Here is a 16385-nt window from a genome sequence, read left to right on the forward strand (position 1 = left end):
AGCCATATAATGGTACTTAGAAACTGCTTCTGTACTGTTTTCTCCCTTGTTGATTTCTGAGAAGTGAGTTTCCGAGTTTGCTGCATATTTTGTGTTACTTTTTGAAAGATTTATGACTCCAATGAAACTTTTGAGCCCATTATCAGAAGCTCTCTCCCCTTCTGTGTGTATGTACACACACACGTGTGTCTATGTAACTGACAAAACAGAACTGCCAATTTTGCCTAAGAAACTATATTCTTCAGGAATAGAAATAACGTCTGCTATATAAAAGGATATTTTGCTTTCAGATAACAGTTATTGCAAGAGAAAATATAAGCATTAATCCAACCATATATGTATATGTAAACTATTAATTTTTAATAAAAAATGTATACATTATCTTGAATTGACTCTTGGCAGTATGATGGAATTAGTTTTTTATTGCTTTCTTTTAGGGTGTTTTTTTACTTCAATATCTATCTTATATAACCCTGGAATTTTCTGTGTCCTCTCCAATACCAATTGAATCTGACTTCTTTAGCTGTTTCAAAAATCAAGACAATTTGACTAGGTGATAGAAGGTAGGAATTAATGTCTGGAAGGGCTGTGCACATTCAGGTGGTGTTCAATCTATTCATCTACTAAGTGTCTCCAAACAGATCTGTATTCTGTTCTATGCAGGGATGCTATAGATTTGGATTGAACAGAATAACATGGTGTTGCTTGTGTTGCTTAAATAAGTCTGTTTCAATCTTTCCAAAATGACCTTATCAAATTCAGTGATTATGCTAAACAGAAGTAGACTGGTTTTTTATATCTTCATTACATGCCCTCCAGCAGTACTGAATTATCAAGAAATTGTACTTAAAAGTTTTACAAGTAAAGTTCAAACACAGTGTATTGATTACAGCTTTTTATTCTATAATTGTACAAAACTACTGACCAGTGGTAGAACTTTAAATTTACAAATGTACTTCTAAACAAATTTTTGAACTCAGCTATATAATTATGGATGAAACACACAAATCCAGTACATTCAAAGGAATTAATTTCCTTCATCACACTGCATGCAGCATGATTTGCAAAGAAAACAGTGCAATAATAATGGTATTTTACATGATAGGCAAAAATAGGAAAATTACAGAAATAGGAGTTCCCCGCATACGTACATATGAGTAAATGTTTTCACATTTTTTCATTACATATATGCATTGGACTAAACACTGGTCCTTAACATACAACAGCCTATTTTCAGTTAAAAAATGTGAAGCAGTATAAAAATCCAGTGTTAAAATAAAAAGGGCAAGATAATTAAAAATGCTAACAAGTTATTCCAGAAACTAGGGGGAAAAATGAAGATTTCTAGAAGAGTTGAAGGCTACGCATTTAAATAGCCAAGATCTACATCCATTACACAAGTGGATACTTAAATCTACACAAGGAAATATTAGAACAGGTCTTTCCCATTGAAACATTGTACATATTTTTATTTTCATCCTCAGTCATTTTGCTCAGAAATCTACACTTTGTTAAAACAAAAAAATGAAGCTGGTTGTCAGTGGTTAGAATTTTATTATGGCTATTTTTTAGTATCAACAAACAACATTGCAGTTTCATTGTACAAGAATATGTACTCCAATATTGGGTCCTTCATAGTTATCAAAAGAAAAGAAAAAAGTGATGTATTTTTCTGTAATTATACATCCTTTTACATTTTCCCCAAATTAAAATTGAAAGTAACAGATACCACAACATTTGTAAATAGATATGGTACAACTTTGAAAATATACTTATATATACATACCTCATTGCTGTGCGAACTCCATCAAGGCACTGTTATAAATCAAGTATCTTATCACCCATTCTCAAAAGGTGCCAAAAATGAGGAAAGAAACACAGTAATCATTTAGTTCAGAGTTAGCTATCCTATAAATATAATAGCATTAAAAATCCTAAAGAAGAAACATCCATCAAGACAAGAAATAACATTATGGTAAATAAAACAACTTTTACTCTCATCCCATTTCATTAATGTTGAGTTGGCAAGAAGATCTTCCTGAAGGCACAGGAGGGTAGTGAGCTGTAAAATCATGATATATTTTACAGAATAGTTGTCAAAAGCAACTTTTTCACAAAAAATGAGTATGTTGTACTCTTAAGCGATAACTAAAAGTTAAAAAGCAGCTCAACGTAGGATACGAGAATTATATATTGCAAGTAGTCTATTTACTATTTTACACAACACATTTCATTGTAGTTATATTGATGATTACATGGCACATTGAAGGCTTATAGTGCATTTCTTTTAAACAAACACACAAACAACACACAATTCTGATTATTTTCTACTTTTAAGTACTAAACGTTATAGGGAAACTATTGCCCTTAGAGGTCTACAAACTGTCAGGTCACAGTTTCCTTATTAGTATATGCAGGAAAAAATCTAGATGAAAGAATGTAGAATCATATTCATAAAATTAAATATATAAACATTGTATTGACTGGGTTATACCAGGCATATCATACAAAAAGTAGTTAGGCAACAGATTCCTCAGTTCACACTAGGAACTTACTTGATGCAAAAAAAATTTTAAGCTTTTAAGCTGAGCTTGACACAGGAGTGCTTTAGACTCCAGTAATAGGAACAATGTAACTGAAAATGTAACTGATTTGGGAATTTAGAAGAGAAATGTTTAAAAGAAAGCATCTGAATAATAGTTCAGCTATAACTGAAGACATATTAGCAGACAGAAATAGATGTAATATGGTATTTATATTAGGAGACATTGTCAAAACAGTGGAAACCAAATAAATCCAACAGTTACAATCACTGAACATTTATGTAGATAGGTAGTTGCTCCAAATGCATATAAATAAATGTAAATCAGAACATATGCATTTGTACTTTATGCTATTCTTTTATAAAATCATACATACCAGTAACTGCATTTCAATCAATTTATAAAGCATCTGAATTATGGCTGCATTCAACCAGTTTACTCCAATGGTAATAAATTTTTCATTCTAAACCGTAGCACTTTTAAAACATAATATAAGGCAGGCAGGAAACTGTAACTGTGGGCTACAGCTTTTTTCATTCTGGTATTCTCAGAAGAAGTTGGGAAAGTAATTCCCAGATGTTATAAAACTCCATTTTGAAGTATTCCAACATCTTTAAAAGAGTTAGGTTTGGGATGGAAGTACTAGAATCCTGAACTGGCCAAATGTAAATTATGTATCTCTAAATGAAAACTTTATGTTTGCTATAAATATATAAATCATGTAAGATATATGCTTCTTGCTGTTCTGTAAACTGACTATAAGTATTCAATAAATACTATGTAAAATATAAAAAACAGAATAGCGGGAGTAATGTAGCTGTAATTTGATCTATCTTTTTAAATTTAATGCAGCCCAATTCAGATTTGGTGAATTTACTTACAGAGACTCAGTTAAACAGTTCAATATTTTAGCAGAAAGAAAGTAAGGGTAAATGTGCTATATTCTGAAGCATTTAAAACCAAATATTTCTTAAACAGAAACTGAGTGCAGATGAACTTTCCAGAGTCACTTATTCTTGGAACTAAAATGTTGCTACCCAAAATTTATTTTTACAGTATAAATATTCAGATGCAGTTATGTTCAAATTATGTAATGTGAAAGGACAAAACAAATGTTAACATACTTTTAAAATACAGATAGGATCTTATATGTCAATCCTAAGAATTTTATGGCTAACTTAAAATAGCTTTCTTTTTTACATTGTCTAAAGTTTATATTGTCTAAAGTTAAATAAAGAGTAACAGTCAATAAGAGTTTCAATTTGGAAAGAAAAGAATCAAAATACTGCTTGGCACAAAAGTGGTTTACTTCTCTGGACAGCTGAAATGTTTTTTCTCTCAAACTGACTAATACTATTAGCAAAGATCCACTGTTACAAACTAAGGGAAAAACCCTCATTAACTATCCCTGAAAATTGATGCAGTTAATGCGATGTTAATGATTAATAGTTCACATATTCTTAATGACCATTAACAACTAAGTAGTTTAATTTTTCTGCAGTTATCCCTTGGCATTATTTTCTTATTGAAGTAAGGTTGATTAAACTTAGGAAGAAAAGTCTTAGGTCAAAATTTATTTCTTTTGCTAGCATGTCCAATAGGGATTATAACAAAATAGGGTCCTCAAATTCCAAACTGGTATATTCTATATTGGTATTTATAATAGTTTATGACACCTTAGAACATGCAAGGCAGTTATCCAGCATTTGGAAGATGTGAAGAGGAAGTACTGGCACATAAGCATTGTCCACGTCATCTGGCTAGGATGGAAAAATAAACTATTCCATATGAGCCAATCTTTTGAGTCAAAGGTCTGTATCTTCTGGGCCGCTAGATAATATTGCCTTATTTGAAGCCAAACCAAGCTTTAAAGATGGTCCCATGAAGATAATAATCCCGTAATAATTCCATTTCATAGATATTCTTCTGTCCAGATATTCTATTTGAATAAGTAATTGATTATAAGTTGCAGAAGAACCATCAGCAAAATGAAGACATAGTGCTTGAATTGAAAGAAGTTATTATCTGGTGTTGGCAGACTTGAAGTCATTCGTGTTCTTAATGCTGTAATGTCCCTATTTGAAAAAAACAATGAATTTAGTTAAATCCACAGATTGCCAATTCTTAAGTAAGCATTATAGACCCATCAAAAATTTGAAAAAATGATTGGGCAGACAACTTTAATTTCAGAAAAATGATTTCTCAAGCAGGGTAATAATACACTGGAATCTTAAAATGCTTAATTCTCAAGTTAATTGGACTTTGCAGTAATTTATCAATAATTTGCAGTAATTTATAATGGGGAAATTCTGGTACAAAATTATTCTATCAAGATATAAGACATGGTATATAGCTGATACAGATATATGTAAAGTAAAAAGAGGAAGACTGGATAATGGCATACTGAAACAAAGTTGTTTAATTAATTTATTTAATTAGTCTTATATACTGCCCTATTCCCGAAGGACTCAGGGCGGTTTACAGGGCAAAGTTTAAAAACAATATAAAAGTTAAAATAGAAATAGAATTAAATTAAATTAAATTAATTACTAGCCCAGCAAATTAAAACAAAGTTTAAAACTTAAAACCCCTCAGTCCAGGCCAGATAGATCAAAGAGCCAAGTTTTCAGGTCCCGACGAAACGAACAAAGGTCGGGGGAGATCCGGAGTTCCACAGGTAGATCATTCAATAGGGCAGGCCCGCCCACAGAGAATGCCCTCCCTCTGGGGATCACCCGCCGGCACTCCCTGACCGGCGGCACCCTAAGAAGGCCCTCCCTATGTGAGCGCACAGGACGATGGGAAGTTGATGCTGGCAGCAGGTGCTCCCTAAGATAATCCGGGCCCATGCCATTTAGGGCTTTATAGGTCATCACCATCACCTTGAATCTCACCCGGAGGGCAACTGGAAGCCAATGCAGCTCGCGGAAAAGAGGCGTTACACGGGAGTATCGGGAGACTCCCCTCACAACTCACGCGGCTGCATTCTGCACCAGCTGAAGCCTCCGAGTGGTCCTCAAGGGCAGCCCCATGTAGAGAGCGTTGCAGTAGTCTAACCGGGAGGTCACGAGCGCATGAGTGACTGTGCGTAGGGCATCTCGGTCCAGATAGGGCCGCAACTGGCGCACCAGGCGAACCTGGGCAAAAGCCCCCCTGGTCACGGCTCCTATATGATCTTCCAAACTGAGCAGTGAATCCAGGAGGACGCCCAAGTTGAAGCATTGCTCTTATACATTTCAAAAGGGTTGTGTAAAAAAACCCCTTCCCACTGGACTGATTGCTTCTTTAGAAGGCTAGGCAGTCTATTCCATCTTTTAATTGTAGCATTTATTACATTTAAAAAAAACATATTCATGCAATTCTTCTCTCCATATATTCAACAATTTTTAAAACTACCTCTGAATTAATTTTTAACCTATGACTTATGTTCCTTCCAATAATTTGTTTTACTATCATACACGTACTGTACAGTCACATATTTATTAAGTATCACATGAACAGATGATAGATAGTGCATATCTTGACCCTCAATTCCAAATGATTTAATAGGGTTTGACATGTAGAGGATCAAATTTTAGATATTTAAGTATATAAATATTAAATATACTAAAGGTAACATAGAAATAAATGTAGGCAATAAATAACTATGGGCTTGTATTTCCTAAAAATCCACAAATTCATTAAACCCTTGTCAATCAGCATCACAATTGTGAGGGCGTGATGAATGGAGATTCACTTCACCTATCTGATCAGAAAATCCAATAAGCATTCTGGAAGATTGCCTGGTCTGGATTGCAGAAATAACCCCCTATAATTCATATCACTACAAGTGTACTACATTCTGACTTGGCTCCCAGATCAGAAGCAAATTCAGATTTTTAAAAATAATCTTTTTTCCTATTAGTTAACATGATAAATTTAAATATCTACCTTGTTGTTGTTGTTTTTTCATTAGAGCATGATAACATTTAAAGTACATTAAACCATTTTGAAGGGATGAAATACTCCAAATGTCAGAGGAGGTACTGAATACTGATTCACAGTGTATTGAATAAAGTCTTGACAAGCATACCAATAGTTTCTCCAGGAGTATGTGTGTGTCAAAACTGTCAAGATAGCGTAGCAGCAGTATGATGAAACCCCTGCTCCTTTCTACACATCATAATATACAAATGAAGAAGAGCTTCAATCAAGACCCTCAATTTTGACTATTTTCATCCCTGATGTGGGCACCACTGCAATACAGTGTTTGATTGTTTAACAAGGATCTTTTTATCTATTAACAAGATTTTAGTGAAGTTCAGATCATAGTGTAGGTCACAGTATTGCAAGATTATGGATAGTTCTTGGAGAATTCACAAACTCTCTTACTGTTGTAATTATGTTTTATGTCTATTGTAAGTATATTTAAAGAACCAAATTCATACTGTTCTTCACTGGGTCAGTACAAGGCATTTGGATCTACTTCTGAAGCTTACAAAGCACTATTTCTGGAGAAAAAGTACCCATTACAAGCTCAGCTTCAGGATGACATGATGTCCCACAAAGCTTCTGAATGGTTCACTGAATCTGAAAGGTTAACTCTTACTAAAAAAAGGTATATGCATTTAGAAAAATATGTATCTTTTTCTGTAAGTAGGCATATGCTCACCTCATGTTCTGGGATTCCTATTTACTTATTAAAATAAATGGGAATCCCAGAATACCTCATGAGAAACCTATATACAGCCATGAAGGACAGAATATGGCAAAAGACAGAAAATCAGCAAAAGATTAAGACAAGGCTGGCTATTCTCCCTTTATTTATTCAAATATATGCTCAATATATATTGGGGGAAGCTGCATGGAAAGAAGATTTTAAAGATTTTAAAAGTTGAGGAAGCAAAATCAATAACCTATGTTATGCTGATAACATTATTTTGATAGCAGAAAATGCAAAGGATTTGTAAGCTGTAGTAATGAAAGTCAAGGAACAGGATGAAAAAATGGGTCTAATGTTAAATAAAATTGTAACAACAACAGGTACAGCAACCAGTTTTGTAAACGACAGTAAAGATATTGAAGAATAGCTTCTCCTGTAGGACCAATACTAAAGGAACCAGCAGTGAAAGCCTTGTAAAAAGCTAGGATGTATCTTTGCCTACAAATATAGACAATGGTATTCTGTGATGCTTTATGGAAGCAAAATTTGACTTTTGAAGAAACAGCATTTTGAAATTTAGTGTTGGAAAATAATTCTGTGAATTCCATGGTTAGCCAAACAAACAAACAAATGGATTATTAAACAAATCAATCTATAATTCTCTTGAGGGACAAATGAGCAAGATTAAACTATCATGTTTTGGACACCTTATGCGAAGGCCTAGCTATCTTAAGAAATCTATAATGCTGAGAAAAATGGAAGAAAAGAGAAGACAACTAGCAACAACATCAATGGACTACTTTAAGGCATGATCAACTAAAAGGCAAGTTATGTTCCTTAGTGCTCTCTGAGCTTGTTTTCTTGCAGACATTTCACTACCCAACCATGTAACATTTTCAGTGTTATCATCAATTTAGAAGATTGACCTCAAAATATGAAAGTGAAATCTACATAAAGGGGCCTTATTAGATGGTGCAAATATATATACTTATGCATGAAATTAAACAAGAAGTAGCCTGAAGCATTTGTGAAATTACATAGAATATGCTTCAGAGTAAGGATCTTCCAGGAATATAAAGATATGAAAATATATCAATTGCATTTAAAGGAGGTGTACCTACTATCTAATCCATCTATGCTAAATCTTCTTTCCCTTCACTCCACACATTTTGTTTTGCACTATACCGAATAATAAAGGGAAAATCTTGGAAAAGTCTTTGCTTTCACACCAAGATATTAGTAAGTATGTCCCCATATTTTTTTTTATTAAAATGTTACCTTTTTTGCATTGATCTCTGATTTTCAGTAGTTTTGCATTTTGGAACTGAAAGGTATGATAGAAATGTTTTAAGCAGAAACTTTAAAAATTATCATATGAAAATGTGTATTTTAGTCAGATCTTATACTGGCTAAGAGAACATAACTGTAGCATTATCTCTCACCAGAGTTTATTTAGTTATCTAGACATTTAAAGGGTCAAGGTTTGCTCTAAATCCCAGGTCAATAAATTGGCATCTTTAGGTTTTTATGTACTTAGTTACATTTCCCCCCTTAATGCCCATGATTTTCTGCCCCACCTGATTTTATTTTACTTAAATAAAATGGAGGCTACCATGCAGCAAAGCAACAGTGTCAAGCACAATCTATGTTTTCAATAATATCTCTGGAGCTGATGTAGAACCCAGAGATGTATGCTTTGAGTATAACATGAGGGATGAGTGTAGCCTAGTGCTTTTTGGGATATGTGCCCAATAGAAGTTATGCTGAAGTAGTAGGGAGCGTTATGGGAATTTAGGGAGTGCGGCATGGAGCAACATTAACGGTCCCGTCATGTTTAGATTAGGAATGAGATTTTTAAAAAGTACTGCAAACATACCTCCGAATATCTTCCTGTGTTAACTTTATAGATTCAATGGCACTTTGCAGTTCAGCAAGATCTACTGTTTTCTTTCGGATTCTTGTGTTATGTTTGAGTTGTGCTTCAGAAGTAATTCAAAATTAGTTAAACAGGTAAAATATATAAACCATGTAGAAACCAAATTATTTTAGTTTACCAGATATGAACTAAAAGTCAAGTTTTTCTCATTTTAGAAAAGATTTTACAAACCAGGATAGGCAGGCAGGCAAGCAGATAGCCTTTATTGTTAATTTTTTACTGTGGGCAAACTGGGACACATTAAAAATGAAATTATGTTGCCTATTCTCAAAAGTGTACACATACATAGCACACATATAAACATGCTGCATACATACATATGTTTAGCTATACCCTTACATATAAATACATATAAATATTAATCACTGTCCATCTTGAATACATAGCAGAAACAGGAAGCTTGAGAGTTCACAAGGTTGATACTGTATGGAACAAAACTATGGCTGAATCTGGATGTTCTGCTTCAGATACCACAGAGCCTCCTCCCAGAAGGTAACAAGGAAAACAGGTCGTGAAGAAGATGAGTAGTGTCCCAGGCAATCCTGTGGACCCTGCTCAAGCAACGCTTATATGCTATGTCTTGGATAGAAGGGAGTGAACTGCCAATAATCTTTTCTGCCATCCTCACCACTCTCTGTACCACCTTCCTGTCTGAAGCAGTGATGCTTTCAAACCAGACTCTAATGTAATATGGCAGGATGCTCTCGACCGTCCCTCTATAAAAAGTGGTAAGGACAGGGGAAGAAAGATGCACTATTCTCATGCAGAAAATGCTGTGCCCACTTCACCAGTGTCTTGCTGTTGAGCAACCAAGCCAGCCTACTCCACAGGTGAATTATTAATACACAGAAGAGTGTGGCTATGCCTGCCCTTTCTGAAATCGACAATGATCTCTTGACATTGTTGATTTCTTTTTCTGTCAGACAATGATCTGACAGAAAATGATATTAAATACTAAATAAATTTAACATGGAAACCGTTTGATGTAGTGGTTTAAGGCACTGGGTTAGAAAACCAGATACAGAGGGTCTATTTCTGTCTTGAACATGAAGCTAGCTGAGTGATTTCGGCCAGTCCATCTAAGCCCTAGGAAGGAGGCAACAGCAAACCACCCCAAAAAATCTTATCATGAAACCTGCAGGGTCTAAACCAGGCAATTGCCATGAATCAATAATGATTTGAAGCCACCAAAACAAAAAATCAAAAATTGTATCTTTAGTTTACAGATAATGAAATTTAGGCGTGCTTGTACTTATTAATCATAGTTTTAGAAAGAAGGGCAAAGCAAAGCAATGTAGCATTTACCTTCACTTCCTGATGAGTCTGGATTATCAGGCTCTGGTGAGGAGAAGCCACTTTCTTCTTTCTTAGACTTAGCAGACCGTTTTATTTTTGCAACAGTAACCTGTAGTATACATTTTTGTCAGTTTTATTGCTCACAAACAAAACGACAGTTATGCTTAGCAGCCTTCTGCTGGTGTGCAAAAAGAGTGGTAGAAATCTTTGTTTACACTATCTTCTTGCAACCTCACTTCACTTGCCATACTGGAGGACAATAGATGACAATGAGAAGAAAGTTAACTGAGACAATGAACATTCTGGCCATTTCTTTCAGCATAAATAATTTTATTATCTTCTGGTTCCAGAAAAGCGAATATGATTACAATCCTATACAGCAAAGGTGGGCAGGACTTGCAAATCATTTTTTAAAATTATTCATTTATAAATGATTAAGCCATCTTTCATAATTATAATGAATCCCAAAGTAGTATTATTTGTGGCCTTGGTTAATTTCAGTAGTGCAATTTACAACTGAAAATCAGCAACAAAACTTTCCTCTATTTTTAGTTGGGAAAAGGAAACTTTTGGTAGGGAATTATGGTGGGCTGAAAAAGCAGAGAGAGATAGCAGCTGAAAACTCTGGCTGGAGGGTGGATTCTGGGTGTCACAATCTCCCTGAATCAAAGGGAAATCCTAAAATAACCCATATGGACTCCAAACTGCAGCTCTTTCTGTGTAAAAACATGCAGAAACAAAGTTTTTTGCAATGGTTTAGGATTTGAGCTGCTGGGAATCTTGGGATTCCATCCACAGTGATAACTGCAATATAGCCTATATAAACATTAATCTATGAACAGAGATTTGCTCTGCAGCAAAAAATAAGATGCCTTGCAACATTCTTCTGCTTATTTCTAAACCTACCACACTATTATTCCAGTGTTGATGCAAATGAGAGAAGCCTAATAAAGTAGCAGGATATTCTATTAACTGCTCCAAACAGAGGTTGATGCCAGTAGGTGAAAATGTGGTTATCCATCCTTTAAAGAAACATCTATACCATATTTGTACTCAACCATTAAATATTTAAATACATGCATGCTGAAAGATACTGTATGGCTCAATTGGTAACGTTAGACATAAATTCAATAAAGAGGTTTCTTTAGATATGGATAGATGAGAGTCATTAAACCTCAACCTTTGAGGAAAGGGGAATACCTAAAATGGAATATTTTTTCCAAATTAATTTATGTTCTGGGAGGAATTTCCATGTTTACAATAAAAGAAATCAATATAAAACTGAATTATGAAAAACAAAGTAATTCTGAATTTGTGAATAAACCAAGGGAAATTGTTGGTTTGTCAATTTGAAGAGAAAGAGAAAAGAAAATGATATTGAAATGATAAATGGGAGATATTATATTAATGGATAATGTGACTGTTTTATTTTTTTATCAATATTATTCTAATTTGCATAAAGGACATGAACACTCTTCTCCAAAAGACAGGAATTTTTAGATATAATTTTATAAAATGGGTGAAATCAATTTATACTTCATACACAGCACAAATAATTCTTAATGGATATTTAGCCAAACTATGAGAGATACAAAAAAAGAAAAAGACAATTTGCCTATTGTCCCCTTTCTTGTTTACTTTAGCTCTTAAAATATAGAATAGAGACATAAGACAAGATGAGAAGATTGTAGTGGTAAAGATTAAAGGGGTGACATAAATTAAGAGCTTTTGCAGATGATCTAGTGCAGGGGTAGGCAACCTCGGCTCTTTTATGACTCATGGACTTCAACTTCCAGAATTCCTGAGTCAGCATAGCTGACTCCATAGTTGAAGTCCATGAGTCATAAAAGAGCTGAGGTTGCCTACCCCTGATCTAGTGTTACCTTGGGAAGCCCCTTTAAAGGGAATTGAATCATTAATGAATAAATTAAAGAATATGGTGAATTAGCAGGTTTTAAGATTAATAAACTGAAAGAAGAGATGTTTATCAAAAACATGGAAATACAAGATCAAACAGAATTGATGAATAAAACGTGTTTTAAGATTGAGGAGTAGGTCAAATATTTGGGTGTTAATATGACAAATTTGAACTGTATATTATAAAACTATATAACTGTTATAAAATAATTATGTCAAGAATAGGTTGATGTTAAAAAAAGTTATGTTAAGGTTGGCAAAAATAGAATAGTCACCGCTGGGGAGAATTTTTGTGATTCAGTTGAAGGTTTTACCAAGAATTTTATTTTTGTTTCAGAAAATAGCTGTTCTGACAACTGATGCCTTGTTTTAAGAAGAATATATTTAAGGAAAAAAAACCACTAGTTAAATATAAGATATTACAAAATGCGAAGAAATGGCAGGACTGGGTATATCGGATTTGAAATTATACTTTGCTGCTTGTTGTTTAGCTTGGATGAAAAAGTGGGTGTTGCTGAGAAATAAAAGGTTATTAGAGTTAAAAGGATTCAATTTGAGATTTAGGTGGGATGTATGTTTGTGGTACAATAAAGCTAAGGTTACTGTTGATTTTAAAAGTCATTATTTTAGACATGACACTCAGAATATTGAATAAATATAAATCTAGGTCAGGGGTAGGCAACCTTGGCTCTTTTATGACTCATGGACTTCAACTCCCAGAATTCCTGAGTCAGCATAGCTGACTCAGGAATTTTGGGAGTTGAAGTCCATGAGTCATAAAAGAGCCAAGGTTGCCTACCCCTGATCTAGGTTGTGTCTGAAAACCACTTTGTGGCTCTCAGAACAAGAAACATTTTATAGAAGAGAAATATAAGCAGTTAGTTTATTATTACTTTGACATTACCAACTGTCTAAAGTGTGGATGGCATACACATTTTACAAATATAAAGCACAGAGCGCAGAAGGAAAAAGTCTGTAAGAAAAACAAAAAGGCATAAGCTTTAAAATAACTGCTGCAAGCAGGCCAGAGGTTGTACTCCTCATAACGATATACTTCATTTGTCAGAGAGGTGAAAGCAGAAAGAGGCTGTTTCAATGGAATTCTCCTGTCCCTAGAGAAATCTCAACTTAATAATGTAGTAATAAAAATAAGGCCAAGAACATACCATTGGTGTCCGATGTCTTACTTTGGTTTGAACAATGCCATCTTTTTCAAACTGTATCATGTCATTCAGTGGATCCCATGGTCTTGTACTATACACAAAAAAATGTGAACATACTTTAGATAAAGTAATTAAATTTGGTTAAAACCCTCTGTCCCAGATAGTGCTGTTAGCTTGATGGGATTTTCAACATTTCGGCTGGACCGGAATTTTGCTCTTAGTGGCAAATCCCGGGGAGGGGGGTGTCTGTTTTTATATTAATGACAGATGGTGTAATAATGCCAAGGTGGTTTCAAGTCTGTGCTCCCCAGATGTGGAGCTTCTGACCATCAAATGCAGACCCTTCTCTCTGCCTAGAGAATTCTCTGTTACCCTCTGGTTTGGAGGGATTTGCCAGCTCCAGCAGGAGACCTACTGCTCTCCCGCGATCCAGCGAGAGCCCCTCCTTGCTGGTCACCTCTACGGGGCGACTTTCAACCCTTTTCAGGGTCCCCCAGCGATGCGAAACTGGACGGGGGAGACAGAGCTCGTCTCCCAGGCGTCCATGGCAGCAAACCAGAAGTTTCTGCATATAAACCTTTATTAGTCAGAGTGAAACCTACAGTAAAGCAGGAGCTATAGAAGCATTACAAGGCTGCTTTGAGTGCACAGATTGGGGCATGTTTAAGGAAGCAGCTACTGATAACCAACATACAAATGTTGAGGAGTATGCCACCACGGTGTCTACATATAACCAAAAGTGCCTAGAAGATGTCTGTGTCCTGAAAAAGCATTGTTGTGAGGGCAAATGAAAAACTGTGGCTGACTTATGAGGTCCACATGATGCTGAAAGGACAGAATGTGGCTTTTAAATCTGGTGACATGCTGCCACTTAGAATAGCCAGAGCAAATCTGAAAAGTGCCATAGAAGGTGTCAAGCAAGCCCATTGCCAGAAAATTCAGAACTTTTTTCAGGACTCAACAAGCACCAGGTGAATGTGGCAAGGAATCCAGGCCATTACGGATTACAAGGTGACTCCATCGAGATGCAAGGAAGACACAGACTTCTTAAACAAACTGAATACATTTTTAGGTAGATTTGAGGCATCAAATAGCACTCCTGCTTGGAAAGCTATGCCCCATCCTGATGAGCAAGTGCTAAGCTTTGATGTCACCTCTATCTGGAAAACACTGCAGAAAGTTAACATTTGGAAAGCAGCAGGCCTAGATAACATCCCTGGATGCGTCCTTAGGGAATGCACAGATGAGCTGGCTTGTGTTCCCACAGATGTTTTCAATCTCTCATTGCAGCAGGCAGTAGTCCCATCATGTTTTAAGACGACCATCATCTTGCCAGTACCAAAAAAAGTCCACAATTACAGGCCTCAATGATTACCATCTGGTCGCACTGATACCCACCATTATGAAATGCTTTGAGAAGCTGATAAAAGACATTATTGTATCTAGCCTCCCACCAGCATTTGATCTGCTTCAGTTTGCCTACTGACCAAATCACTCTACGGAGAATGCTATTTCTTCCGTTCTCCATCTGAGCTTGAAGCACTTAGAAGAAAGAAATACTCATGCGTGTTTGTTGTTTGTCGACTTCAGTTTGGTGTTTAACACAATAATTCCCCAGCATCTAATAGACAAACCCGGCCTTTTAGGCTGAAACACTCCTTTGTGCAACTGGATTCTTGATTTTCTTACCAACAGGCCCCAATATGTATGAGTTGGAACAAATACCTCTAATACCATTTTCTTGAGCACAGGTTCTCCTCAGGGCTGCGTCCTAAGTCCGCTGCTGTTCACCCTGTTGACCCATGGCTGTTGTGCTAGGTTTGCCACCCACCATACTGTGAAATTTGCAGATGATACAACAGTAGTGGGCCTTATTTATGATGACAATGTGGATGCTTACCACAAGGAGGTTGAGGGGTTGGTGAACTGGTGCAAGGAAAACAGCCTAGTTTTAAATACTGGAAAAACCAAAGAGATCATTGTCAATTTCAGAAAAGGCAGGCACAGCCACACTTCTCTGTGCATTAATGAGTCACCTGTGGAGATGGTTACCAGCATCAAATTCCTGAGTGTACAGCTAACAAGTAGGCTGGCTTGGTCGCTCAACAACAAGACACTGGTGAAGCAGGCACAGCAGCGCCTGCATGTTCTGCGTCACATGAGAAAAGCACATCTTCCTTCTCCTCTCCTTACCACTTTCTACAGGGGGACGATTGAGAGCATCCTGTCATACAGCATCACAGTCTGGTTTGGAAGCATCACTGCTTCAGACAGGAAGGCGGTGCAGAGAGTGGTGAGGATGGCCAAAAAGATCATTGGCAGTTCCCTGCCTCCCATCCAGGACATAGCACAGAAGCATTGCTTGAGCAGGGTCCATAAGATTATCTGGGACACTACACATCCTCTTCATGACCTGTTTTCCTTGTTACCTTCTGGGAGGAGGCTTCGTGGTATCCGAAGAACATCCAGATTTAGCCAGTTTCATTCCATGCAGCATTAACCTTGTGAACTCTCAAGCTTCCTCCTTCCGTTATATATTCAAGATGGACAGCATTTAATATTTATTTGTTATGTATATGTAGGGGTGTGGGTCTGTACATAAGTTGTATATAGTATGTTTAGGTGTGTGTCATGTATGTGTTTCACTTTGAAAGTGGCCAACTAAATTTCATTTTTGAGGTGTGCTGTTGTGCCCACAGTAAAAAAAATGACAACAAAGGTTATCTTATCTTATCTTATCTTTTGAGGATTAACATATCACACCCATTACTTTCAGCAAAGCAGTATTTATAATATTTTAAAAATGTATAGCAATAGCATCTTACAGGTATCTGGCTGTTGCTACTTGTTGTTGGTCAGCCTGTAATAAACATTCCCTCATCCATGAC

The 16385-nt window shown here is 35.9% G+C and overlaps 1 protein-coding gene across 7 annotated transcripts in view; it reads right to left on the reverse strand.

The window, feature by feature from the left end:
• Positions 1-1534: 1534 nt before the first annotated feature.
• The window catches only part of OSBPL8 (oxysterol binding protein like 8), an 80411-nt gene continuing 65560 nt past the window's right edge, over positions 1535-16385 (reverse strand). For 5 of the 7 annotated variants that reach the window (XM_083365128.1, XM_083365132.1, XM_083365134.1 and 2 more), the window contains 4 exons: positions 13501-13588; positions 10427-10526; positions 9062-9164; positions 1535-4618 (listed from right to left, as the gene is read on the reverse strand). In XM_083365128.1, coding sequence (XP_083221254.1) covers positions 4483-4618; positions 9062-9164; positions 10427-10526; positions 13501-13588 — 427 coding nt within the window. In that variant the 3' untranslated portion in view covers positions 1535-4482. Of the gene's footprint in view, positions 4619-8463; positions 8510-9061; positions 9165-10426; positions 10527-13500; positions 13589-16385 lie in introns of all 7 variants that reach the window. The other 2 variants (XM_083365129.1, XM_083365130.1) reach the window with 2 other exon arrangements.

This window comes from Vipera ursinii (assembly GCF_947247035.1).
Source record: "Vipera ursinii genome assembly, chromosome: 6".
NCBI lineage: Eukaryota > Metazoa > Chordata > Lepidosauria > Squamata > Viperidae > Vipera > Vipera ursinii.